This window comes from Phacochoerus africanus, chromosome 8, assembly GCF_016906955.1.
Source record: "Phacochoerus africanus isolate WHEZ1 chromosome 8, ROS_Pafr_v1, whole genome shotgun sequence".
Classification (NCBI taxonomy): domain Eukaryota; kingdom Metazoa; phylum Chordata; class Mammalia; order Artiodactyla; family Suidae; genus Phacochoerus; species Phacochoerus africanus.
Genome location: NC_062551.1, coordinates 165,884,812 through 165,911,076, shown reverse-complemented (window position 1 = coordinate 165,911,076; position 26,265 = coordinate 165,884,812). Strand labels below are relative to the sequence as shown.

General features: G+C 55.8%; 1 protein-coding gene, 1 long non-coding RNA gene and 1 other non-coding gene across 17 annotated transcripts; 1 reads left to right on the top strand and 2 right to left on the bottom strand.

Annotated features, from left to right (window-relative positions):
* The first annotated feature begins 36 nt into the window (after positions 1–36).
* On the top strand, positions 37–10,553 carry LOC125132286 (uncharacterized). The gene is made up of 5 exons (XR_007136185.1): positions 37–1,247; positions 6,062–6,197; positions 7,284–7,338; positions 8,457–9,827; positions 10,023–10,553. It is a non-coding gene; the product is annotated as an uncharacterized LOC125132286 (long non-coding RNA).
* Positions 5,879–5,995, bottom strand: LOC125134848 (U5 spliceosomal RNA). The gene has a single exon (XR_007136836.1). It is a non-coding gene; the product is annotated as a U5 spliceosomal RNA (small nuclear RNA).
* Positions 8,901–26,265, bottom strand: PTCH2 (patched 2). Of its 15 annotated transcripts, XM_047789278.1 has the most exons (22): positions 25,836–26,192; positions 25,216–25,408; positions 17,649–17,838; positions 17,475–17,544; positions 17,226–17,317; positions 16,154–16,349; positions 15,115–15,236; positions 14,820–14,967; positions 14,615–14,746; positions 14,378–14,533; positions 14,193–14,285; positions 13,755–13,880; positions 13,543–13,661; positions 13,087–13,435; positions 12,639–12,951; positions 12,412–12,554; positions 12,142–12,322; positions 11,753–12,033; positions 11,526–11,663; positions 10,219–10,361; positions 10,040–10,139; positions 8,901–9,682 (listed from the first exon to the last, which is right to left on the bottom strand). In XM_047789278.1, exons 1-22 carry the CDS (start codon positions 25,905–25,907, stop codon positions 9,416–9,418), a joined length of 3,624 nt encoding a protein of 1,207 aa, XP_047645234.1. In that variant the 5' UTR covers positions 25,908–26,192; the 3' UTR covers positions 8,901–9,415. The 15 variants fall into 15 exon arrangements, 13 of the variants coding, with proteins under 13 accessions (XP_047645234.1, XP_047645231.1, XP_047645232.1 ...); XM_047789275.1 differs by having other exon boundaries at positions 13,543–13,919; positions 25,836–26,195; XM_047789276.1 differs by having other exon boundaries at positions 12,412–12,951; positions 13,755–13,919; positions 25,836–26,194.

Below are 26,265 nucleotides of genomic sequence, written 5' to 3'. Positions count from 1 at the left end.
GGCGCCGTGGGCGAGGCGCCCCGGCGGTGGAGGGCGGGTCTGCGCGGCGCGACGCGGCGCGGGGCGGCCCAGGGCTGGGCCTCCGCCTCCAGTCCCGCGCGAAATCCGAAAGCGGTGTCCCTCGCGCCAGTGCTCCAGCTCTATGGGCGGTTCCCGGGAACCCGGCACTTTTGCGCAACCCGGTCCCTGTCGTAAGCCACACATGTATTTTCAGCCCAGCTCCCTCTGTAACGCTAGGCCCCCGCCCTGCAGTTCCCTCTCCGTGCCCCACAGGTGACGCAGCTTCAGTCCAAAACTGAGCTCCCGCCGCATCTTTGACCAGTCGGCCCCCATAGGGTTTCCCACCTCCTGGGTGTCCCCTCCGTGCTTTACGCCTCTTCTTCACATCTGGCTCCCAGGACTTCTACCTATGAAGAGACTGAAAGCAGATGCCTGCCCAGAATATGCCTTTTTAGCGTAGGGTTATTTTAAATTGATTATTTTGCGAAAAAGGAGAACTTTGAAAACAGAGAAGTTACCCGTTTGTAAGGGAAATTTTTATGAAGGAAACCTCCATGGGTAAGGGTGTCTCCCTGTACCAGGAGGAGGATGACTAAGAAGAATCTTGCCTTGCGGTCGCCCACTGAAATATACCTAGTAAACCTTAGCCTTGCTCTCGGTGCTTTTCCCTCATGGCCTTCCCATAACTGGCCTCCCCACACTTTTCTTTCCTTTGTCTTTAGCTGAAGATGGTATCTAAACAGGTATTTTAGGCCACCTCAGGAAGTTACTCGTTTTCCCCTGGGTATCTCCCATATATGACATGTTAATAAATTGTTTTTTTTTTTTTCTCTCTTATTCCTCTGTCTTATTTCAGAGGTCTCAGCCAAGAGCTCAGAGGTTAGGGGAAAATTCTTTTTCCTCTCCTGCAAGATCTTTCCCATCAGTCCCGTGCCTCAGCCCAGTTCAGCCAGGCCTATATCTGTGGCAGGAATTACTGCCATGGGCTCTTGATTGCTTTCCTGACTTCGTGGCTGCGGAATTCCCCCCCCCCCCCCCCCCCCGCCCCATTTCCCACAGTCACCAGACTTCTTGTTGGGCTATGGCCTCACAGGCCTGTAAGGTCTGTACTTGCCCAGCTTCAGCTTCAGCAAGACCCAAGAATGAGCCTGGAATCAGCAGCGGAGACATCAGCGTTTCATGGACTGGGGGATCTTACATGTCCGAAGCAAGGTCCAGGAGCGACACCCTATTATGTGCTGCAGAAGGTGGGTAGGATGGGGCAGGCTTCACTCCTGGGGGGAAGGGGAGATTCTTCCTGGGGGGAAGGGGAGTTGATGTCAGCTTGGCTTATTGGCGGTCAGGGAAACCGGCAGAGGGCACTCCCCTCACCACCCCTTTGACAAGAACAATCATTAGCTGGTGCCTGGGGCAAATCTGTAGGAAGCTTAGTCCTGTGTGTAGGCTGTAGGTGAATCGGCAGGCACTGGTCGAGCAGGGGATGTACAGAGAGCGAAAAAAAAAGAACAGCCATCTTGAGTGGCCTGACCATACACTTATCTAAGATCGGTATGAACTTCCTTCAGAAGTTCTCATATGGCACAGCAGGTTAAGGATCCAGCTTTGTCAGTGCAGTGGCTCTGGTCTCTGCTGTGGCATGGGTTCAGTCCCTGGCCTGGCAACTTCCACATGCTGATGGGCATGGCCAAAAAAAAAAAAGAAAAAAAAAATCATCAACATCCCCATTGCCCTCAGGACAAAATATAATGTATTTCACTTTCAGGGGAACTCAGCGTTATTAGCGGTGCCAAGTATTAGCAACTCTCAACTGTACCTTTGCATAAATTCCCTGGTGCTGAAGGCAGTGGTCCTCTAGCTCTGGGTCTGCTCTCTTGCTTATTGAAGACTCCCCATGCTACCCTTTCATTTGTTACACATTTTGTCTTCCTGAATCTCCCTGAAGGAAGATCTCTGGGCCTGAAGTTGTGCCTTGCTCATTTCTGCTTCCCAGTCCTTGTCATATAATCAGTGCTCCGTAAATGTTCAGAGATGACTTTGGCTTGTTTTTTTTCCCCGCCTGGGCATGCAGTAGCTTGATGTGGGATCTCAGTTCCCAGACCAGGGATCGAACCCAGGCTGCAGTGGTGAAAGCAGCAAGTCCTAACCACTAGACCATCAGGGAATTCCTGACCTTGTTTTCTGATTTAAACTCCATAGAGGGTTTAAAGGAGCTACAAAACAAGATACTATCAAGTGAAATTAGGGGCAGTTGACGAGGGGAAAAAAAGTTATTCTCAGGGATTTTATTTTATTTTATTTTTTGGCCTTTTTTTTTTGGTCTTTTCAGGGCCACACTCGTGGCATATGGAGGTTCCCAGGCTAGGGGTCTAATCAGAGCTGTAGCCGCCAGCCTACACCACAGCCACAGCAACGCAGGATCCGAGCCACGCCTGCGACCTACACCACAGCTCATGGCAACGCCAGATCCTTAATGCACTGAGCAAGGCCAGGGATCGAACCTGCTACCTCATGGCTCCTAGTTCCTCCCGCTGTGCCATGACAGGAACTCCAGGGATTTTATATAAAAATATGTTGCACATGGATTAAAGATAGTCATTCGGGAGTTGCCGTCGTGGCTCAGTAGTTAGTGAATCCGACCAGGAACCATGAGGTTGCGGGTTCGAGCCCTGGCTTTGCTCAGTGGGTTAAGGATCCGGCGTTGCTGTGACCTGTGTAGGTTGCAGACGCAGCTCGGATCTGGCGTTGCTGTGGCTCTGGCGTAGGCCGGGGGCTACAGCTCCGATTCCACCCCTAGCCTGGGAACCTCCATATGCCGTGGGAGCAGCCCCAGAAATGGCAAAAAGATTAAAAAAAAAAGATAGTCATTGGGAATTATCTCTCAAGACTGAACACGTGATTACCCTCAATACCGTTTCAGGACAGCTTTGTTTGGATAATGAAAATTGAAGACAAGGAGTTCCCGTCGTGGTGCAGTGGTTAATGAATCTGACTAGGAACCATGAGGTTGCGGGTTCGGTCCCTGCCCTTGCTCAGTGGGTTAAGGATCTGGTGTTGCCGTGAGCTGTGGTGTAGGTTGCAGACGCGGCTCAGATCCCGCGTTGCTGTGGCTGTGGTGTAGGCTGGCGGCTACAGCTCCGATTCAACCCCTGGCCTGGGAACCTCCATATGCCGTGGGAGCGGCCCAAGAAATAGCAACAACAACAACAACAAAGACAAAAAAAAAAAAAAGAAAAAAGAAAATTGAAGACAAGCTAGATGTCCTAGAGGACTGGTTAAATTGAACATGATATATTCCTACAGTGAAGTTAAAACACCCCTGATCACTGGTGAGAAAAGCTTGGTGAAGACCAAGCAGGGCATGACTCCATTTGCTGAAAGAAAAGGTAGTGTTGGGAGGAAGAAGCTTTCCTTGCTTCTTTTAGGGTCGCTGGCTGGGTCTTGAGATTAAACTGACAAAAGGTGGGAGTTCCCATTGTGGTTCAGTGGAAATGAATCTGACTTGCATCCATGAGGATGCAGGTTCAATCCCTGGCCTCGCTCAGGGGGTGAAGGATCCAGTGCTTCCGTGAGCTGTGGTGTAGATCGCAGAGGCGGCTCGGATCTGGCGTTGCTGTGGCTGGGGTGTAGGCCAGCAGCTACAGCTCCAGTTCGACCCCTAGCCTGGAAACCTCCATATACTGTGGTGTGGCCTTAAAAAGCTAAATAAATAAACTGACAAACGACAGATTAACAGGGGAAAATCATATAAATTTATTTAATATAATTTTTTGTGACATGGGAGCCTTCATAAGGAAAGGAAAACCGGGAGAGACAGTTAAACCAAAGTATTTTTATGCCAGGTTAAAGAGTATGAAGGGGAATCAGTCTGGGGGGAATTTAGAATTCTCTTCAGAGTCTCATTGTCCTGGAGATAAGGATGCTCCTTTGCTCCCAGTATAGGAAAGACATCTCTCATCTGAGGGTCTTATGTCCCATGTCGTGGAAGAAGGGTTTGGGGAGTGGGGAGGTCAGAATGATTTTCCTGTCTTCTCCAATTCTTTCAGCTTAAAATACTCAGTATATCGAGGTGCCGTATTTGGAGGGTCATGTCCTAAGCCCCATCAGTGGCACAGTGACTAAGTATGCCTCTTTTGGATCCAGGCTGCATGGGTTTGAATCTCAGCTCCACCACTTTCTGGCTTTGTGACTTGAGTGAGGCTATGTAATTTTCTATGTCTTCTTTCTTTTCCATTTATAAAATGGAGATCGTGGGAGTTCTGCTTGGCGCAGTGAGTTAATGATCCAACTTGTCTTTGTGGTGTTGCCTGTTAAATCCCTGGCTGGGCACAGTGGGTTAAGGATCTCGTGTTATAGCAGCTCTAGCATTGGTTGCAGATGTGGCTTGGATTCAATCTCTGGCCGGGAAGAACTTCCGTATTGCAGTGGGAGTAGCCAAAAACAGGGGTGGGGGGGGCGGGGATGGAGATAATAAGAGAATATGTTTAGGGAGTTCCCAGTTGTGGCTCAGTGGGTTAAGAACCCGACTAGTATCCATGAGGATGTGGATTTGATCCCTGGCCTCGCTCATTGGGTTAAGGATCTGGTGTTGCGGTGAGCTGTGGTATAGGTCGCAGACAAGGCTTGGATCTGGCGTGGCTGTGGCTGTGGTGTAGGCCCCTAGCCTGGGAACTTGCATATGCCTCAGACGTGCCCTAAAATGAAAAAAATCTAGTTGGGTTCTTAAGATTAAATTGATTTTGTAAAGCTTAGAACTGTAGTGGGACAGTACGTATGTTTAGAAAATGATGCATTCATTTGTTCCACAAATATTCATCGAGTGGTCATCGATGTATTGATTTAGGGCACGTGATGCATCAGAAAACGAGTCAGGCGAAGCCTCTGCCTCACAGAACTTGCGTTTTAGGAGAAACATACAGCAGACAAGTAAAGAAATTCATGTGTGGTATTTCAGGGAGTGGTTTGCACCAAAAAATAAAGCATGTTCAAGGGATAAATAGTGGTGTGGCTGTGGGACCCTTTCATACAGCGCGGTGGGTGTAGACCTCTGATGAGATAACACTGGACTAGAGACCTGAAGGAGAGACTTGAATCTTGCTGGGGAAAGGCTTTAGGAGGCCTTGTGTAGGAGAGTGGTGTGTGTGACGGATTTACATTTAAAACAACTATTTGGGGAGTTCCCCTTGTGGCTCAGCAGTAACGACCCAACTAGTATCCCTGGCCTCGCTCAATAAGTTAAGGATCCTGCACTGCTGTGGCATAGGCCAGTGGCTACAGCTCCGATTAGACCCCTAGCCTGGGGACTTCCATGTGCCACGGGTGTGGCCCTAGAAAAGAAAAGAAAAAAGAAAAAAAAAAAAAGCACAGATCTAGATGAGCTCCTCTACAAAGAGGACATAGATCTAAGGCCCAGTGACAAGAGGACAGCTGGGGTCGCCACCCTGTCATCTCATAATGCAGTTTCTGCAGGATAATTCTCACTGGGATTGTATATTAACCAACATCTGTAATGTGTAGTTCCACCAAAAAACGAAAAAAAAAAAAATCAAGCTTGTTAAAGTAAGGAACTTTGGGTCTGTCACTGCGTCCCTGCTGTCATGTAAGGGAAACCGAGGAGGCCAAGGGATATTCCTGTTGTACCTCAAACCAAAACAGGTGGTTTTCTACAGATAAATAAATAGTACACAAAGGAAAAACCCACTTAAGACTTGGGAAACTCAGGTTCCTACTGCATTGTGTCCAAAAACACAGACATAATCTCTCTAGAATGTAGCAATAACAAGAAACACCCACGGTATAAACAACTAAATTACATATGTGAATTAGCACAACTTGAGAATGAAAACCCCCAGATAAGTTCTATTTTTCACTTTGAGGATGTAGCCTCGAAAGAATCGAGGCCTCAAAAAATTGGTTGAACACTCACAACTGTTCCTCTCCACGGAAATCTTTAGTAAAAGGCGAAAGATTTATGCGATCTGAAGAGAAACCAGAGCATGTCCCTTCGCCTCCGCTGGGGACCTCCCAGAGCGACACAGCACTTAGCTCACTTATGGTTGTTCAGGTCCGCGGTTTGCACGCCTTGCGTGGAATTTACATAGACAATGTACGTCTAACGGGCACCATGCGGCCAGCGATGGACAAATGCCCGTGGGGCTGGAACTCAAGCGTCGTGAAGCTGTTTTCGTGGTGCACCATGGGTATGCAAATCGCAGGTGGCCCTGGTGGCGGGCGCGGTGGGGACTCCTGGGCCGCAGCTCTCCCGCGCTCCCTCGCTGTGCCCGCCTTCCCCTCCGCCCCTTGCGCCCGGTTTGCCCGCTGAGATAAGGGCGCTTTCCTCTGGGTGCCGAGTCCCTTACTGAGGCTGGGATAGCTCCCGTTGCTAGTTCTCCCTGTTTCTGGGGACCCCCCCCAGCCGCCCCCATGCAAATCCCAATCCGGTTCTAGAGACAGAAGGGGGAATGATGGAGCACAGATACTCAGGGCACTTGGGACCATGTAGGGGGCAAATCACCATCCCTTCTGGAGGAGATGGCATCCACTTTCTCTGGGAGGACGGTTCGTGCAGCAGAGGTGAAAGCGTGTACCCTGAAGTTATGGGAGGTAAACCCTGAAAGGCACTCGCTTGTCTGGAGTAGAGTGTGGGGCGTGTGAATGAAGGCTGTGAGCATGGCCCTTCGCTGTCCCAAGAGAGCGGGGCGATGGCGGAGGCCAGATGGAGTTCGGCTGGGCAGTACCCCAGACTGGCTGTGGAAGGTGCCCCAGGACTGACCCTTCCTGGAGCGGTCCAGCTCCAACTGCCTGGAGCCCTTCAGCTGCTGCCACACCAGGACACTATTCCATGTTTCAGGGTTATGCAATCAGAGCACAAATTTTCAGCATCTTGCGAAGAAAATAGCACCTATGAGAAGCCAGGTTATTTCTTATGTAAATATTTCATTTAAAATTCTGAAAGGGGAGTTCCTGTTGTGGCACAGCGGAAACAAATCCGACTCGTATCTATGATGACGTGGGTTTGATCCCTGGCCGCCCTCCATGGGTCGGGGCTTCCGTGTTAACATGAGCTGTGGTGTAGGTTGCAGACACCGCTGGGATCCCGTGCTGCTGTGGCTGTGGTATACAGGCTGGCAGCTGTAGCTCTGATTGGACCCCCAGCCCAGAAACTTCCATATGCCACAGGTGTGGCTGTAAAAAACAAACCACCACCACCAGCAGCAGCACCACCAAAACATCCTGAAAGGAAAAGAAAGCACCTTACAAGATACGCTCTCATCTTCCCATTTCAGAGATGAAGATGCTGCGTCTCAGTGAGGTTGTCTGACTTTCTGGGTCACTCAGCTGGTAAGTGGCACTGTGGGCTGACATCTTTTGCACTATTCCATCTGGGGAGCTCTCTTGCTCTACCCCAAAGCCCCTCCATAGTGACCCAAACACTCCTGGACCCAAATCCGGCGTCCATCCCTTGGGCATCCTGGATGCACCTCCTACTCTAGGGTCTAAGCCAGCTACCTGCTTCTCTTAAATCTTCTCAAGCATTTTTATGTTGATTCAGCAGTAGTAGGTTTTTTTTCTTTCCCACTTTCAGTCAGAACCTGATTTTCTGGCCTTTGGCCTGGTGGGGTGGGGTGTGAGAAGGCATTGCTCTGGGGTGGGATCGTTCCTGGTGAGTGAGTGGACCCCAGGGCGTATAGGTGTGTCGGTGGAGACTGAGCCCTGGGATAATTGAGGGGCAATAAAAGACACCGCCCACCCCCTCCGCTGGCTCAGACTGTGCTCTACACCCAGGGGTGTGGCCAGACTCTTCAGGCCTCTGTACAGTGGGGCTGTTGAGCCTTCACAGAACAAACAGCTTAAATACACTGCTCACTGGCTGCCAGGGCAAACTCACTTTTGACAGTGCCCCCACTGATCTGCCAACTGTCTGGCCAAAGATGCCTCTGGGGCGCCAAGCTGACTGCTGACTTGCAGAGGCCTCTGCCTTGGAAGTTGGTCTGGCACAAAACTCTTACAATATCTCCGCAGACCCTACCGACCCCGTTTCTGTTTCAATTGGCCAATTTCTTTTTTTGGTGGAGAGAAGGAGCTGTGCCCTCCACCCACGCTGCTGCCGTGACAATGCTGGGTCCTTAACCTGCTGCACAAGAGAACCCCAGTTGGCCCCTTTTTTCTTTTTTTTTTGCTGCACCTATGGCATAAGGAGGTTCCCAGGTGGTTAAGGAGGGATTGAATCAGAGCTGCAGTTGCTGGCCTACGCCACAGCCACAGCCACACAGGAGCCCAGCTGCATCTGTGACCCACACTGCGGCTTGCGGTCACACTGGGTCCTTAAACCCACTGAGAGAGGCCAGGGATCGAACCCCAGTCCTCATGGATACTAGTCCAGTTCTTAACCCACTGAGCCACAGTGGGAACTCCCTTTCTTTTTTTTTTTTAATGTCTGCACCTGTGGCATGTGGAAGATTCGGGGCCAGGGATGAAACTCATGTCTCTGCAGTGGACCCAAGTGGCTGCCATCAGGTTCTTAACCCACTGCACCACAGGGGGAACACCTCAGCCACTTTCTCCATCTGCTTCCCCTTCACCTCCCCCCTCCTGCCACGGTTGTGGTCCTCTGCCCATCCCCCCACGCTGCCGAAACAGGAAAGTGGGGATGAGTGAAGAGACGTGCAGGGCTGGCTTATGATGGCTCTGAAAACACGCAGTGGGGTCTGACCCCAAAGACATTCGCGTCGTTTTGTGCGCCAAGCACTTCAGCCAGACGCTGTTACCAAGCGCGTGAGCATCTCCACTTGCCAGGTGGCAAACCGACCAAGGGTGAGAGGAGCCCAGGACCTCAGGCCCTGACACCGCTCCTGGCAAGCTCACGGCTCCAGCGGAAAGAACAGCACCAAAGGCATTTGAGATGAGTTCGTATAGAATATATTTCACTCTTTTAAAAATAAAACTTTCAGCATAGCTAACATCTATTTCAACTACAAAAATAAACATCTTCATATAAATAATTTATGTGGTGCGATGTGGGCGGGGCTGTGGCGCGCCTATCCAGGAGTCACCAAGCAGTGGGGGACCAGGACTGGCAGAGGGTGCCTCAGGCTGGGTCTGCTGGGGGCAGCAGCCTGGGGTGGGGAGGGGGGCGGGCCTGCCCTGCAGCCTGAAGTGCTGGCTTTTACCCGCCCCAGACACAGCACGCGCACAGAGGACCCGTGCGTGCGAGGCTGCTCACAGCCTCGAGGGTGGTAGTTCTGTGTGGGTACGAAGAGGGTCCGTGATGGCCGGGTCAAGGGAGGGATGGAGGCAGAGAGCAGCAGCAGCAGCAGCAGCAGGGCCCCCCAGGAGTCTGCCCTGCCTTCAGTCACCCACCCAGGGCTTCCCAGTGACTTCATGGGGCCCCCAAAGGGTCTCAGTGCTTTAGCTGCTTTCATCCGGTGGCTGCACACGGTCCCCTAGAACTGAGGTTGCTGGAGCCGCTGGCAGCGGGTGTGGCAGCAGGGGACCAAGCGGGCTCCTCCGAGGCTGCGTGGATGTAGGCGCCAGGCAGCGGGGGTGGGCGGAGCGCCACGGTCATGGAGGTGGTCACTCTGGCAAAGCTCTCGGGCAAGGTGGGTGGCAGCTCCCACCTGAGCCCTCCTGCCCGTGGAGCCGGGGGGCTCGTGACCTCGGGGCTCTCCTTGTACATCTGTACGACCTGGCAGGGGAGACATCAGCCCCAGTGAGCTCAGGGGCTCCTGGGGTCCTCCGGTGGCTTCCAGCAGGATGTGAGAGCTGATCAAGGACAGGATGTTGGGCCTGGGGCAAACCCTGCACCCTGCTCGGGACCCCGAAAGGCTAAGGTGGGTCTTTGAAGGAGTCCGGGGGAGAGGGACATGCTGTCTGGGCAAAAGGGGGGGATGCCACCTTCAGTTGGTGGCACCTCATGGGGAGGCGTCCTTGTGAGTTGAGCCCCATCTGTTGGCCACTGAGCGCCCCCTGTCCTGTCTCTGTCCCTCCCCTTGCCTTTCCCGCCCCATCCTGTGGGCCGGGAGCAGAAGGAGGGTGTGGTCACCTCTGGCGGGGGGCCCAGGATGGACAGCAGCACAGGCAGCAGCACGAGCCCGTGGAGGAGGCCCAGCAGTGCGAGGACGGTCAGCACCACGAAGAAGTACCTGGGGGTGGCGGGGGTCAGCCGGGCAGGTCCCGCGGCCAGGGCCGGCCAGCCCCGCCGCCGTGCCCGAGCCTCCCTACCTGACGATGAAGTCAAAGTTGGAACCAGCAAGCATGAGCAGACCCAGCAACGTGGAGACGGCGCCATCAGTCACCGGGGCGAATGTGTGCTCCAGGGCGCGGGCAGCCCGCAGGTTCTGGCTACCCTGGGCGGTCAGGAAGCCCTGGGGAACAAAGGGGTCCTGGAGCTGCTCCTCGGCCAACCAGGGCCAGCTCGCCTGCGGGCCCCGGGCTCACCCTCGCCTTGGCCCACGGAAGGCCGGGGCAGCCACGGGAACCAAGTTCCTGGAGTTGACAGACAGATGTCCAGACCAGGTCGGCACACTACAGTCCATCGTGTGCCTTTTATAAATAAAGTTTTGTTGACGCACAGCCACGCCCCTTGGTGTACCTGTAACCTACGGCTGCTTTTGTGCTGTGAGGGCAGAGTCGCCGCAGAGACACACGGCCGGGCCTAAAATTATTACTATCTGGCCCTTTACAGAAAAAGTTTGCTGACTCCTAGGGCAGAAGGGTGGACACCCAAAGTGATAACTTCTCAGGGTGACATTTCGGAATCTTTCTAATTTTTTCTTGGTTCTTTCCTACATGCTGACCTTTTTTTGTCCCCCCAGGGACTATATATTGTCTTTTTGTTTTTTTAAAGGGCTGCACCTGTGGCATATGGGGGTTCCCAGGCGAGGGATGAATTGGAGTGACAGCTGCGGGCCTGCACCGCAGCCCCAGCAAGGCCAGATCCAAGCCGTGCCGGTGCTCTTCACCTCAGTTTATGGCAGTGCCAGAATAACCCACTGAGTGAGGCCAGGGATCGAACCTGCGACCTCGTGGATACTCCTTGAGCTTTGTTACCACTGGGCCTGGACGGGAACTCCCTATGTATTGTTCTTAGAAAAACAATAAGGTTTTTATGGGGGAAAAAAGGGAGCTGTTTTTGGGGTCTGGTGCTTCCAGCTGGTCGGTCCACGGCCCCCACCCCACGCCCGCTCCTCCTCTGCCAGAGAACAGGGAGCTGTGGGGAGGCCTGCCTGCCTCCGTTCTACCACCTCCGTCTTGGTGGAACCTGCCTTTCACCCGCTCTGGCGTCCAGCTACCACCGCATTTCTCTGATCCTCTCGGGCCTCTTGGCCGCCCCTCTACTGAAATGGCTGCTTACTTGTTTACCGTTTACCTTGCACTGTAGAATAAGCTCCCCTGAAGGTAAAGCCTGTCTGGGTTACTCTTAGCTCCCCGTTCTTAAACAGGACCTAGCACACAGTAGGTGCTTGATCAACACTGGCACACTGCCGAGTGACGCTGCTGGCCCGCCCCTCCCCAGTGCCTGTGCTCACCAGAGCCACGTGGACAGTGAACTCGACACCGATGCCTACAGACGCCACCAGGATCACCACGGGGATGGCGCTCAGCTTGATGCCCAGGAAACCCATGATGCCAAAGAGCTCCACCGTCATCATCGCCAGGACCAGCACCTGGGGAGGGCAGGGCTCACCCAGGGCTCCTGGGCAGGGCAGAGTCGGGGAGCTGTGGGTCTCTCCAGCCCCACCCCGCAAGGACTTACTATGAGGGCAGCCGTCCAGGGGCTGAGCAGCAGCAGGGCGCAGACGAAGAAAGTGCCCGCCAGCAGGAGGCAGATGGCCAACAGGAAGCAGCGTCGCAGGCCCAGGTACTGCTCCCAGAAGAGGAACGGGGAGCCGCTGGGGTAGGCACGCACCCCAGCCCGGCCTGCCTCAGCACACGCTGCCCGGGCCCCCTCGATGGCCTCCACGAAGTCTGCGGTCTTCTGGAGGCCGCGCAGTAGGAAAGGGAACTGAGCGAACTCCAGGGGCTGGGCCGCCGGGACTGCAGGGGGGGAGGGCGGGCCGGTGAGCACGGGGAGTGCGGAGCAGGGCCTCGGGGTGGGGCCTGCGCGGGCCCAGGCCTAGGCTCTTCGGGCCCCCCAGCACTCACTGCGAAGGTTCTCCCCGGTGGTGTCATACTTGTCATGCAGCCACTCGGGAGGCGGGGGGTAGAAGTTGGCCTGCGCGGCTGCCAGACCCAGGGGGTCGCTGCTCACCCACACGGTCAGCCCCACGTAGAAGAGCTCGGGTGGAATCAGCCCCTCCTGGTCCACCAGCTTCCTCGTGGTCAGCTGCGGAGGCAGAGCGGGCTGAAGGCCTGGGCCCGTGAGGCCTGGGGCCCCCTCTGAGCTCCCGGACCGTTGCCCTTTCCTCTCCCAACCTGGCTGAAATCCAGAGGCTCCTGGGCATCCCCGGTCTGGATGAGCAGCTTGTAGGCCAGGGCCCCATCCTCGGAGCCATTGCGGTACGAGTGGCGGGTGATGCGCCCGGAAGCCCAGTCCTGGTCAAACGCAGCCTGGATTTCTGGGAGAGAACCGGGAAGGCTGGCCTGGGGTTCGGGGGGCTTGGCTGGCTGCAGCCCTCCCTGCTGGGCCCCTCGCCTCTCACCCTGGAGCCAGTTGCGGTAATAGTGCAGCCAGGTGCGGGGCGCCTGGGTGGCCGGTGGGGGCAGCACGGCCTTGAGGGAACTGAAGCGCTGGTGCAGGTCAAAGAGGGCGCGTTGGGAGTGGGCGTAGTCAAAGCCACCCTGGGTCACCAGGGCCACCTCGTACAGGGAGAAGTACCTGAGCTGGGCGCTCAGGAAGGCATGCTCCTTGGTGCCCCGAGGCACCACATCTGTCAGGGCCAGCCCATCCTGCACCAAGGTTGCTCCATAGAGGCTCAGGCCCAGAAGAGCCCCAAAAAGTACCAGCACCATGGCCTGTGGGAAACAGCAACTAAGCTGGAGGCCCAGGGATACCCCCGGGGCTGAGCCTGCTGCCCTTCCTGGGGCCCGGAGACACCTGAGAAGCCTCTGCCCCGTCCCACCTCAGGCTGCCTGAGCCTGCGGCCTTACCTTGGCATGGGGTTGGAGCAGCAAGGGTGCAAACTGAGAGCGGGCGAAATGGGCAAGATTCCAGTGGGCACAGGACAGGGACTTGCAGGCTGCCTTCTGCCGTGTCCCCTCCTCCTGGCCTAGAAGGTCCCGTGTGGACCCTCCCGGGCTGAAGAGCTCAGAGCCCAGAGGGTCAGAAGGTGGGGGCACCAGGTGGGTTTGGGGAGGCAGGATGGTGACCACATGTTGGCTGCTGGCTTCACAGTGGGCAAAGGCTTGAACGGTGGCAGTCAAGCGGGCAATGCCCACTGGTACTGTCCCATCCCCCAGCTCCTGGGGCAGAATCTGAATCACCCGAGCAGAGCAGGGGCTGGAAGAGGCAGAGAGAGGGGTGACAGGTCTGTGTCTGGAAATGCTGCTGAGGGGACAGGGTGGGACGGGGCCAAGCAAGGACGGCCTGGTGGCGGGGGCGGGTACCTTGCGAAGCAGCAGAGCACATCAAGGCGCTGGCAGTGGCGCCGGTGCAGGTCCAGGCTGAGGACCGCCGGGAAGACGAGCATCACGGCTGCGAAGTTGCAGCCGACCACTATGGCCGCCTGGGGGTGGATGGCGGGGGCAGAGAGCCTGGATGCAGCCCGCCCCTGGCTCCACGCCCGCCCTGAGCCCGGGCCCCCGCTGTGAGGCCTCACCTGCAAGGAGAAGGCCCGCAGGGCAGGGATGGGCACGAGGGCGGCCGTGAAGAAGGCCACCATGTTGCTGATGGACGTGAGCGCGACGCTGGTGCCCGTGCGCTGCAGACACTCACCTGTGCGCTCCTGCCGGGACAAGGCAGCGTGAGAGGGAGGCTCGGGCACCTGGGTGGCAGAGCAGGTAGGGGAACGGCGCAGCAGCTAACACTGACTGGGTCCCGCGTTATCGTCCCACGCCGTTCTAAGCACTCAGCGTGCACTGCATCACCCAGCCTCACAACCACCCCCAGGACACAAGCGCCATTATTACCCGTGTTTGCGGATGCGGACAGGAGGCCAGAGAGGTTAATTACCAGCTCAGGGTCACTCAAACCAAGAGGCTCTCAGCCCCTGTGCAGAACAGCCTCAGGTGAGCCCAGGCTGGAGGACGAGGCTCACCTGGAGAGGAGTGCCAGGCGGGGCCTCTGTGAAGGCATGTGCCAGCAGGAATATGTCATCCACGCCGATTCCCAGTGCCAAGAAGGGCAGCACCTGCAGCGGCACAGGGGCGGGCAGCTGAGGAGCGGAGCAGCTGAGTGGCCTGGGCGGTTGGCTCCCAAGTTCGCCCTGCAGTCCTGGCGTACCTGGGTAGTGGCAGCATTGAAGGCGATGCCGAGCAGGGCACAGAGCCCGAGGCCCGAGGCCACCGCCAGGGCCACCAGCAGCACCCCGGCAAGGCCCACAGCTCCCTGGGACTGGGCACAGTCCCACCGCAGCATGGTCACGCAGGCGTAGGCCAGCTGCGAGGGGAGAGGACAGGCTCGGAGAAGGGCTCCCAGGGCTCGGGGGGCAGGGGTGGGCAAGGCACCAGGGGGACCCACCATGAGCAGGTAGCCTCCCACCACACGGGTGGCGCTGACTTCGGAGAAGGCGTGTAGGATGTCGTCCAGGGTGGCGGCGGAGAAGGCGTGGATTTGCTGGGACGCGTTCTCAGGCAGGGCCTCCTGGGCCAGCTGCAGAGAGCGGGCTGTGAGGCGGGGGAGGCAGCGGCCCCGGGGCACCGCACTGCCTGGGCCGCACACTGACCTGCACGAAGCGCCGCTGCCAGGCCTGCAGCACCGTGCCGGCCTGCTCCTCGCTCCAGCCGATGTCGTGGGTCTGGTAGTCGCCCCGGAAGTGCTCGTACAGCTGGCGGGGGCTCATCAGCAGGAAGGTGCTCTGCAGGGCCTCTGCCCTGGAGGGGGGGGGGGGACAGGAGAATCGGGGGTCCGGGCTGCCCCGAACACCTGGTGGGGGCAAGGGACTTTGGCCAGAGCAGTGTGGCATCGGTGTGGCTCCCCGGGCCTGAGGCGCCCCTGCCAGCTCCCGGGAGAGGCCCTACCTCAGCAGCTGTCCTTGGGGGTCCCTGGCCATGCCCCCCAGCAGCAGTTCCTCCTGCCAGTGCATGAACTTGTGGGAGAAGCCGTGGCAGCCCCCGCTCAGCTCCTGAGCCACATTGGGAGCCTGGAGGAGGGGCAGGGAGGAGAGTATGACTCAAGGCCCTGGTTGTGGATAACTGGGTGTCTCTGGGGTGGCACCTCCAGGAACCACGCCTGCCACAGAGCTCTGCAGGCCTAAAGTATAGATAACCATTCTCCTGAGCCTCTTGTTTACTCTGGAAGGGAACAGCTAGGGTCCTGCAGAGAGGATGCCACAAGAGGGGGGCAGAAGCCTATAAAACAGGCTGTGGGAGGAGCTGGCGTAACTCCAGTGGGTGTTCTTTTGGCCACACCTGCAGCACGCGGAAGTTCCCCGGCCAAGGATTGAACCTGTGCACAGCTGAGTTCCCATCATGGCTCAGTGGTAACGAACCCGACTAGTATCCATGAGGTGGTGGGTTCAATCCCTGGCCTCACTCAGTGGGTTAAGGATCCCGTGGCTGTGGTGTAGGCCGGCAGCTGCAGCTCTGATTGGACCCTTAGCCTGGGAACTTCCATATGCCACAGGTACGGCCCTGAAAAGACAAACCAACCAACCAACCAAAAAAACAGAGAGCCACAGCAGCGACAATGCCAGATCCTTAAGCTGCTGAGCCGCCAGGGAACTCCAACTCTGGTGGATTTTGGAAAGGTCCTCAGTATCACCGACACTCAGGAGACAGGTGTGACACTCCTGCTTAGCTAGTTGGTCCTGTTTCCATGTACACGTCTCTTTTGATGAGGTCCAGCCTTTCTGGGCTTAGAAAAGTCAAAGGGATTCATAGGCGGTTCCTCAGGAGAACCGAATGGGAACGGAACAGTCTAGGCGTCTAGCTGGGGTGACAGCGTCCAGGAAATGGGGGGCCGAGCACACAGTGCAGTCTGCTCTCTCCTAGAACAGGGACCGCGTGAAAGGAAAGTAAGGAAAACGGCCCCTCCCGGGCAGACCTGGCTGGAACCCACCTGCCTGCTGTGGTGGTTAGGGGCGCTAGGCGGGCAGTGGAGGTCGTCAGGGTGCAGACAGGGCCGCCCCACGTAGGCCTGGCCCACCTGTGCCTTGTCTAGCAGCTCCCGGAAGCCCTCGAGGGAGGCAAAGGGGCCCAGCTCCTCCAGCAGGTGCTCGGGATCCAGGTTGGTCCACTGGATGTCGGGGCGGCCCCTGGGGGAGAGCCCAAGGTTGGCAAGGATCAGGGGTCAATTCCCACGCTCCAAACCGCTGGAAGGGGGCCCGGGCAGCACCCCGCCCTCCTCCTGGCCGCTCGTTTGTCTCTTCCTGTGGAGGTGTGCACGGCTCGGCCCGCCAGGCTGCGGCCGTGATGGTGGAGGAGCTGAACGCAAGGGGCTGAGACGGGGACGCGAGGACGGGCGGCATTTGACACAAGGAAAAGGCCCAGAAAAGTGCCGCCGCATCTCTTTCTTGGTTCTAATATATAACCGTATGGGCGCGTGGCTGTAACAGGCTTTCCTTCTTTTTTGTTTGTTTTTTAGGGCCACACCCCCAGCATGTGGAGCTTCCCAGGCTGGGGGTCCCATCGGAGCTGTAGCCGCCAGCCTACACCACAGCCACAGCCACAGCAGATCCAAGCCTCGCCTGCAACCTACACCACAGCGCATGGCAATTCTGGATCCTTAACCCACTGAGCGAGGCCAGGGATCGAACCTGCATCCTCATGGATAGTCAGATTCGTTTCCGCGGGACCACGACGGGAACTGCTGTAAGAGGTTTCCTTTCCGGCCGGGGCAGCAGCGGAGCCAACCCCTAGCTAACGCTCCCTGGCAAAGTTCTTGTTCTCCTTTGTTCAGCCCTTACAGACCTTGGTGTGTCATTGTGTCTCATAAGGCAGGTCTTCCTTCAGAGGTGAGAAGGGGGTGGGCAGACTGGGGCAGCCTGTCCCCCGACCCCGGCCTGGGAGGGGTCTCCATCCCCATGTGTACCCCCGCCCCTCCTTTCTGCCTGGGAGGTCCCGACGGGGGGGGGGGGCGGGGTGGGGGGATGCACAGGGCCCGGGAGCGGGGCGGTAGTGGCGGCACTCACGGCAAGTAGGCAGAGCCCCCTTGGAGTTTGGCTCCCTCCCAGAAGCAGTCGAGGGGCGTGAGGATCACGCACGGGAACAGCTTCTCGATCATCTGCCAGGGACATCCCAGGCCATGTCAGTGCTCCCTCTGCCCTCTTCTCTCTCCGTAGGGTGCCCTCTGCCGAGGCCCCCCCCCCCCCCAGGCCCTCGCCTACCGCGGAAAAGGTCCCACCCTGACCCAGTGTCAGAGGACAGCTCAGGACACTCACCCGCTCGATCATTCCGTTTTCAATTAGGGGAACTCCAGACTTATAGCAGATTTTGTTCAAATCCCAGGACCTGCAACAGCCAGGGGCACAGAGATCAGCAGAAGGGGGGGATTCTCGCCAGCCCCGTGGCAGCGCGTCGCACCCCCAGCAGCTCAGGGGCTCAGCCAGACTCACTTTCCATAGAGGGACACTTGCACTTTACTGGCGGTGAGGGCTGCCTGGAGGTGGAGGCCAAGGGCCTCGGGCGTGAGGACGTTCTCCCCCTCCTGGCGCGGGGTCTGTATCAGCATCTGCGAGGTGTACGCGGCCTCCTCCCCCAGCTTCTCCTTGGTGTATTGCAGCTCCTGGCTCACCCGGCTGCCCGCTGCCAGAGCAGAGAGAGAACGCTGGGGGGAAAGAGCCTCAGTGGATCAGAGCTCTGGGGACGCGGGATCCTAACCCCTGAGGCCTCCCGGGATAAGAGGAGAAGCACTGCCGAGGGGCCCCTGCCTTCTCCCTGACGGCCTCGCTGGTTCCCCAGGCTCCTGGTTCTCTGCTTGGAGTCTGGAGTGGAGGCCCAGCAGTGTGGCTCTGCGGAATTCTTCTGTGACCTACGTATATACAGTTTGAGCGTGAACCCAGTTGCCTGGGTTTGGAGCAAATAACTTAAAAATGAGAGATCAGGAGTTCCCGTTGTGGCTTGGCGGTGGCGAAGCTGACTAGTATCCGTGAGGACGCAGGTTCGATCCCTGGCCTCACTCAGTGGGTTAAGGATCTGGCGTTGCTATGAGCTGTGGTGTAGATCAAAGATTCGGCTCAGATCCCGAGTTGCTGTGACTGTGGTGTAGGCCGGCAGCTGTAGCTCTGATTCGACCCCTAACCTGGGAACCTCCATATGCCGTGGGTGTGGCCCTAAAAAGACAAAAAAAAAAAAAAAAAGGCCAAAAGGCTGTCCCAGGTGGTGGTTTATATCCGTACATCTTTCTTTTTTGGCCACAGCCACAGTATGTGGAAGTTCCCAAGCCAAGGATAAAACCCGTGCCATAGCAGTGACCCAAGCCAATGCAGTGACCACATCAGATCCTGTGTCACAGGAGAATTCCTTATATCCATACAACTTCTTGCAAACTGCTCTGAAAAGAGGGTGGCGAGGGTACCTGGCAACAACGGCGCTGGGGCAGCACAGGTGAGGCGGGGGGTCAGATGCTGCCTGTTTCCACTCACAGTGCAGGTACCACTCATAGTACAGGTACCCTCAAAGAGGTGACATCAAAGTGGGCGGGGGGCTGGGGCAGGTGGTGGGTGGGAGAGGAGCCCTTTTACTAGTCTCACTGTCCAGACGAGGAATCCCAGGGCCTGGTCTACCTTCGTCGCCTTCATCAAGTCCTGCATTACACTGGCCTCAGAGGCCAGCTCTGTAAGTGGGGGCTGTGGAGGCGGGATGCTCTGACCTGCCTGGTTTGGAGCAGGCAAGGGCCAGGGCCAAACCACCACGGGGGGTTTATGGACTTGGTCTGGGCTCAGACCCAGTCTTGCTTCCACCTGCCTATGGGTCACTGCTACCCCTGGGGCCCGCAGGTACTGCGTCCTCAAGACTCCAGCCCCACTTTTTTTTTTTTTGCTATTTAGGGCCACACCCACGACCTATGGAAGTTCCCAGGCTAGGGGTCGAATTGGAGCTGCAGCTGCCAGCCTCCACCACAGCCACAGCAAGGCGGGATCCAAGCCATGCCTGCGACCTACACCACAGCTCATGGCAATGCCGGATCCCTGACCCACTGAGTGAGGTCAGGGATCAAACCCACATCCTCATGGATGCTAGTCGGATTTGTTTCCGCTGTGCCACAACGGGAACTCCTCCAGTCCCACTTTGTCTATTTTTTTCTTTTTGTCTTTTTAGGGCTGCACCCGCAGCATTGGAGGTTCCCAGGCTAGGGGTCGAATCGGAGCTGTAGCTGCCAGCCTACACCACAGCCACAGCAATGTGGGATCTGAGTCTCATCTGCGACTTACACTGAAGCTCATGGCAACGCTGGATACCTGACCCACTAAGCGAGGCCAGGGATCCAACCTGAATCCTCATGGATGCCAGTCGGGTTTGTTTCCACTAAGCCATGACAGGAACTCCCTTTTTGTCCTTTTTATGGCCATGCCTGGGGCACATGGAAGTCCCCGGGCTAAGGGTCAAATTGGAGCTGCAGCTGCCAACCTATACCACAGCCATGGAGACACTGGATTCGAGCTGCATCTTCGACTTATTCTGCAGCTTGCAGCAACCTGGGATCCTTAACCCACGAAGTGAGGCCAGGGATCAAACCTGTCCCCTCACAGACACTATGTTGGGTTCTTAACCTGCTGATCCACAAGAGGAACTCCTATTTTTCTTTTTCTTTAAAAACTTTTTTTGGCTGTGCCTGTGGCGTGTGGAAGTTCCTGGGCCAGGGATCAAACCCATGCCACAGCAGCGACCTGAGCTGCAGTGACAATGCCAGATCCTTTACTCACTGCACCACAAGGGAACTCCAGAAGAATGCATTCTGACCCATCTACTACAAGAATGTAGTTGGGGGAGTTCCCATCGTGGCTCCGTGGTAAACGAACCTGACTAGTATCCATGAGGACTCCGGTTTGATCCCTGGCCCTGCCCAGTGGGTTAAGGATCTGTCGTTGCCATGAGCTGCAGTATAGATGGCAGACAAGGCTCAGATCTGGCACTGCTATAGCTGTGGTATAGCCCAGCAGCTACAGCTCCGATAGGACCCCTAGCCTGGGAACCTCCATGTGCTGTGGGTACGGCCCTAGAAAGTCAAAAAAAAAAAAAAGTAATTGGGTATAATATTTGGGGGAAAGCAATACTGCAATTATTTCAAGATCCTCAGAAATGTTCATAATCTTTGGTTCAGAAATTTCAGACATAAGGACCTGTAAGCTCGGTAGAGACTCAGGTTGTCTCTGTGTGAAATGGGAGCCATGGCAGGTTTTGAGAAGAGAAGCGAGGTGACCTGATGTTTTCATCACCTGACCATATACTCTGGAACTGAGCTGTGAATGATGGCTGGGAGTTGGCCGGGGGAAGAAGTCAGGATGAGGGGGTCTGGACCAGGTGTAGGCAGGGAGCTGTCAAAGGCTCAGGGTTGCTGGGGTGCTAAGAGTGAGGCAGAGACACTGCTGGAGAAGCAGCCCAGAGTGTGATAAGGAGCTTGAACTTGGTTCTAGGGAGTCCCCAGGCCCTAGGAGGGTGGTGGAAGGGCTCTAAGCAGGGGACTGGCTTTGGCCAGATTTAGAGACACCACAGGAGGGCAGTGTGGAGGCAGATTTGAAGGAGAGCGGGAAAGAAAATCAACTCCCAGCCCTTGAATTCCTGGAGAACTCGGAAAACCCTAGGGATTCAGGGCAGCGGGGCCCCTCCCCAGCCTTAGGAGGTGAAATTTGATTAGTCTAAGAACTCAATCAAAGTAATTCCACCGCCTTTGCCAAGGGAAGAATTTAGGCATAGGATGCTACACAGTTCTTGACAAAGCAACCAAACGGAAATCCGTGGGGGTGGAGATGGATGGCTGGTAAACTTTTCCTCACTTTTTTTTTTTTTTTTGGCTGTGCCCATGCATGGCATGTGGAAGTTTCTGGGCCAGGGACTGAACCCGCATCACAGCAGTGACCTGAGCCTGAGCTGCTGCAGTGACAACACTGGATCCTTAACCCACTGAGCCGCAAGGGAAATCCTTTCTCTCATTTTCAAAAAGGGATGCAGGACAGGGGTGACTTCCCTTTCCTGCCACTGCAGCGGGCACCTCGGGAGGAGGCGCCAGGCCCGAGGACAAAAGCCCAGCTCGCAGGAGGTAAAGGAGAAAAGAGAAAGAAACTGGGTCCTTGCTGAGGTCCTTAAACTGCTGCATTAGCCATCCTGGAACTTCTCTGCTGTCTTCTGCCAGACTTCCTGTTGGGGGGTAAGTCAGTCTCCTTCCTCCCTCTTTCCCTTGCTCTCTTTTTCACGTGGCTAAAGCCATCCTCAACGATGCATTCGGGGGATACTGCCAGGCCTCACCCAGAGCAGTGGCCACGAGGGTGGAAAGGAGGGGTCTGTTATGAGAGAGGTTGAGAAGGAAGAAGTGGGAGTTCCTGCTGTGACCAAAAAAAAAAAAAGGAAGAACTGGCTGTTTAGTAACGAAATCAGATGAGCAAGAAGTACTAAGGCTGACGCTGAAGGTTTCCGCTTTGAGTATCCAGTGAACAGTGGCTCCACCAATTGATATGTGGCTGTTCCCTGCCTTCTAGATAGAAGGGCTGCCTGTTCCTTATCTCCAGGGACAGCTCCGACTCTGAACTATCTCTATCGCTGTTCCTGTAAGTACTAGTTGGGCTATATGTTGTGATTTTTCTTTATTTTTATTATTATTTTTTTGTCTTTTTAGGGCCACACCCACAGCATATGGAGGTTCCCAGGCTAGGGGTCGAATCGGAGCTGTAGCCACCAGCCTACACCACAGACACAGCAACGCGGGATCCAAGCCGCATCCACAAACTACACCGAAGCTCAAGGCAACGCTGGCTTCTTTAATGCACTGAGCAAGGCCAGGGATGGACCCCGAGGCCTTATGGAAGGCAGCTATGCTCGCCACTATACCACCAACGCCGCACAACCCGAGGCCTCACGGATACTAGTCGGGTTCGTTACCACTGAGCCCCAACAGGCACTCCTGCTTATCCACTCTAAATGTCAGAGTTTGCACCTACCGACCCCCAGCTCCCATTCCGTCCCATTCTCTCCCCTTTCCTCCTTGGCAACCACAAGTCTGTTCTCTACGTGAGTCCGTTTCTGTCTATGCCCCTTTTTTACCTAAGTTTTTATTGAAGTAGAGTTGTTTTACAGTGTTGCATTAATTTCAGATGGACGGGACAGTGGTTCCATTATACTATATGTTGTCACTTTCATTTTACAGAACAATTTATCTCTGAGTCCTTTAGCTTTATTTTTTTATTTTTATTTATTTATTTATTTTTTAGGGCCATACCTGTGGCACATGGAGGTTCCCAGGCTAGGGGTCGAATCGGAGCTACAGCTACCGGCCTACACCACAGCCACAGCAACATGGGATCCGAGCCGCATCTGCGACCTACACCACAGCTCACGGCAAAACTGGATCCTTAACTCACTGAGCGAGACCAGGGATCAAACCCGCAACCTCATGGTTCCTAGTCGGATTCGTTAACCACTGAGCCACGACAGGAACTCCCTCTGTGTCCTTTAGCTTTAAAATTGATCAGGGAAGAAGTCACATTCCAAATCTCACACAGTAAAGCTGGAGAAGACCCCGAACTCTGAGAGGTAAAGTCTTGCTTCTTTGAGTTTTTTTTTTTTTTTTTTTTGCCTTTTTAGGGCTGCCCTGTGGCATAGGAAAGTTCCCAGGCTAGCTGTTGGTCGAATCTGAGCTGCAGCTGGCAGCCTACGCCACAACTTGCATCTGTGACCTACACTGAAGCTTGCGGCAACATGGGATCCTGTAAGCCACTGAGTGGGGCCGGGGATTGAACCTCATGGATACTAGCCAGATTCTTAACCCAATGAGCCACAGCAGGAACTCCTCACTTCTTTCTTTGCTTTCTGTATTAGCATTTTGCTAAACAGGAAAGGAATGGAGAATACCCTTCAGTCATCACTTTTCTTTTTGTCTTTTTAAGTTTTTAGGGCTGCACCCTCCGCATATGGAGGTGCCCAGGCAAGGGGTTGAATTGGAGCTGCAGCTGCCAGCCTACACCACAGGCACAGTAATGCGGGATCTGAGCCACGTCTTTGACCTACACCACAGTTCACGGCAATTCGGGATCCTTAACCCACTGAGCAAGGCCAGGGATCGAACTGGCGTCCTCATGGATACTAGTCGGGTCTGTTACCCACTGAGCCATTATGGGAACTCCTTCAGTTCCCACCTTGATCAGTTCCTCATTGCCTAGGGCATTGCTGGAAGAAGCCTCAACGACAGATGTACAGAGGAAAGGTCAGGTCAAGATCATGGCTTTTACCTCACCGCCCAGCCCTGGCCAATACAGGACCGAATGATATTCTGAAATAAAGGGAAAAGACCTAGGGATCGGCTATCAGGCTCTTATTTCACCCTCCCACGAACAGCAGCAAAAATCCAGTGGGATCCAGCCTGTCCTGTGCGGGAGGGCGGGTAGGAGCGAGGATGAGGAAAGTGGAGGAATGAGAGAGGAAGGGGGGGGGAGGCAGCCTCTATTGCGGCAGGAAATCCTGGGACCACCCAGGCAGCAGTGGTGTGGGTGGGGGTATGTGTATTTGCCTGAACGCACATGTGTCCTGGGGCTGGGGGCAGGCAGGCCCAGAGAAACAGCTGCTCTGGACCCCAGGGCCGGCCCCGAGTGTGTATATATTGTGAGTCTGCAGAGGGCTGGGGGTAGGGTGCGGATGGGGTGTGTGCGAGCCCAGCAGGCAGGCAGGCTCCAAGAAACATCTGCTCTGGATCCTAGGGCTTGCCAGCATTTGAAATAACTCAAGGGTGTGAGATTCTAACCTGGGCCTTGCCTTTGGGGGTGGGCCAGGGCTTGGGGAGGTTCGGGGGAGCCCACAAATGCGCATTTCCCAGGAAAGAACAGAGCGGGTGTTCGACTCTGTTCAAGGGCTGCCCTGCGAAACCCGGCGCCAGGGAAAGGAGATCTACGTCCAAACCACTAATGAGAAATCACTTTAATCTGATGCTCCCGTGAGAAGGCGACTTGGTTCCATTCGACTCTGCTGCTGTCTCCAAGTGCAGACTCTGTGCTGCTGTCCACTAAATGGCTGCCTCGGTGTACAGAACCTCTCTCTGGAGGCCTGTTGGATGAGTTACTCAGTTTCCCTAGCCTTCTAGCTCTAACTTTTCTGATTCTCTCAGTCAGATGTGATCTTCTCTGCCTGCCTTCTCTTATACAGCACAATCTTTTTTTTTTTTCTTTTTTTCTTTTTTTGGTCTTTTTAGGGCCACACCCAAGGCACATGGAGGTTCCCAGGCTACGGGTCTAATCCCAGCTACAGCTGCCAGCCTACACTACAGCCACAGCAACTCAGGATCTGGGCTGCGTCTGCAATGCTGGATCCTTAACCCACTGAGCAAGGGCAGGGATGGAACCTGAAACCTCAGTGGGGTTCATTTCCGCTGTGCCATGACGGGCACTCCATCTTTTTTCTTTTTTTTTTTTTTCATCTTTTTTGGCCACCCCATGGCATATGGAGTTCCTGGGCCAGGATCAGATCCAAGCTGCAGTTTTGACCTAAGCCAAAGCTGTGGCAACGCTGGATCCTTAAGCCTCTGTCCTGGGCTGGGGATTGAACTTGCGTCCCAGTGCTCCCAAGATGCCACTGATCCTGTTGTGCCACAGCGGGAACTCCCAACACAATCATTTTCCGCTTTGTATCATATTGTATATTATTTCCCAGTACATATGCTTTCCTTGCTACGGAAAGATGGGGTCTTGTTTTAGTTGCCTTTACAAACTCTGCAGTACAGTCAAATACACATAAAAAAATGGCAATAAACAATAAACACACCCTCTCACAGACAACTATTCACAGGGCTCCCTCATCTGCAGATGCCCGTTTATGGGTGTGGGAGGGAGGGAGCAGTACTCTCAGATGCCCAGGCTCTGGCAGGCAGGCGCCCCTCCAGACCCAGAACAAAGCCCACCAGAACTCATACCCAGCCCCTCACCCTGTTCTTGTCTTGTGCTCAGCATACCAGAGCAGCTGCGGCCGGTGTCCACCACTCACCTTCCACCCAGAGCTGTTCCAGGTCTGTCTCAATGACGGCCACGCGGAGGCCCAGTGCCAGGGCCCCAAAGGCCAACAGTCCCAGGAAGAGTACTTTGCCACAGTGTCTCTGGACCGCGCAGCCCAGAGAGAAGAGCAGGCCCTGGAAGGAAGCACGGAGCCAGAGGGGAGCCTTCAGGCTCCCAGCTAGGATCTGGGATGGAGAGAGAAGGGTCAGCCAGGCAGGACTGCAACGACACCCACGAAACCCTCTCCCTATGACACACTCTGCCAAGCCCTAGTTTCTAGGTTTCGGGATGGACAGGGAGGACCTCCACAGACACAGGACCGCCCTGGAAAAAACTTCACTCCATGCCCTGCCTCCCACCCAAACACACCTGAGGAGGGCACAGACTCATTTTCTGATAGGAAACACACACACACAACCAGTTCTCAGGTGGACAGAGGTGGACCCATAGGCATGTTCACTCGCTCTGCGTCGGAGACGCAGACACACACAGCCTCTCCTGCGCGGGCAGTAACACCTGGTACTTAGACACATCACACCTGTGCAGAGTGACACACCTGGGGTCTCTGGACCCAGTCCCAACCTTCCTTCTTCCGGGTTCCCTGCCGCTCACCTGGGGTGCTGCAGATCCATCTGGGGATGCGTAGCCCGGGGGTAGCTCCCCGAGGGGTGGCGGTCCAGCCATACGGGAGGGGATGGGGAGCAGGGGCGCCCCCAGTTCGCATTATCTGTTTGGCGCTCCCATTGGTTGGCCTGGGCCCGCGAAGCGCGGGGCCCGCGTTGGAATCAGTGGGGCGCTTCGGCGCGGATGCGGATGCGCAGCGGCGTCTGTGAGCGGCTGCAGCGCGGGGCGGAGCTGGCCCCAGGCGGAGGGGGTCTCGCGTGCGGGAACAGCTGCCGGCCCGCGACACCCGGCGCGGCTCGAGGTGGCGGCAGCACTGCCGAGGCGGCGGCCGTAGTCCCAGAAAAAGGGAGCGGGTCTGGGCTACGCCCTCCCATTGGCTGAGCTGCCGGCAAATTACCCGGAGCCGCGCGGCCGGATT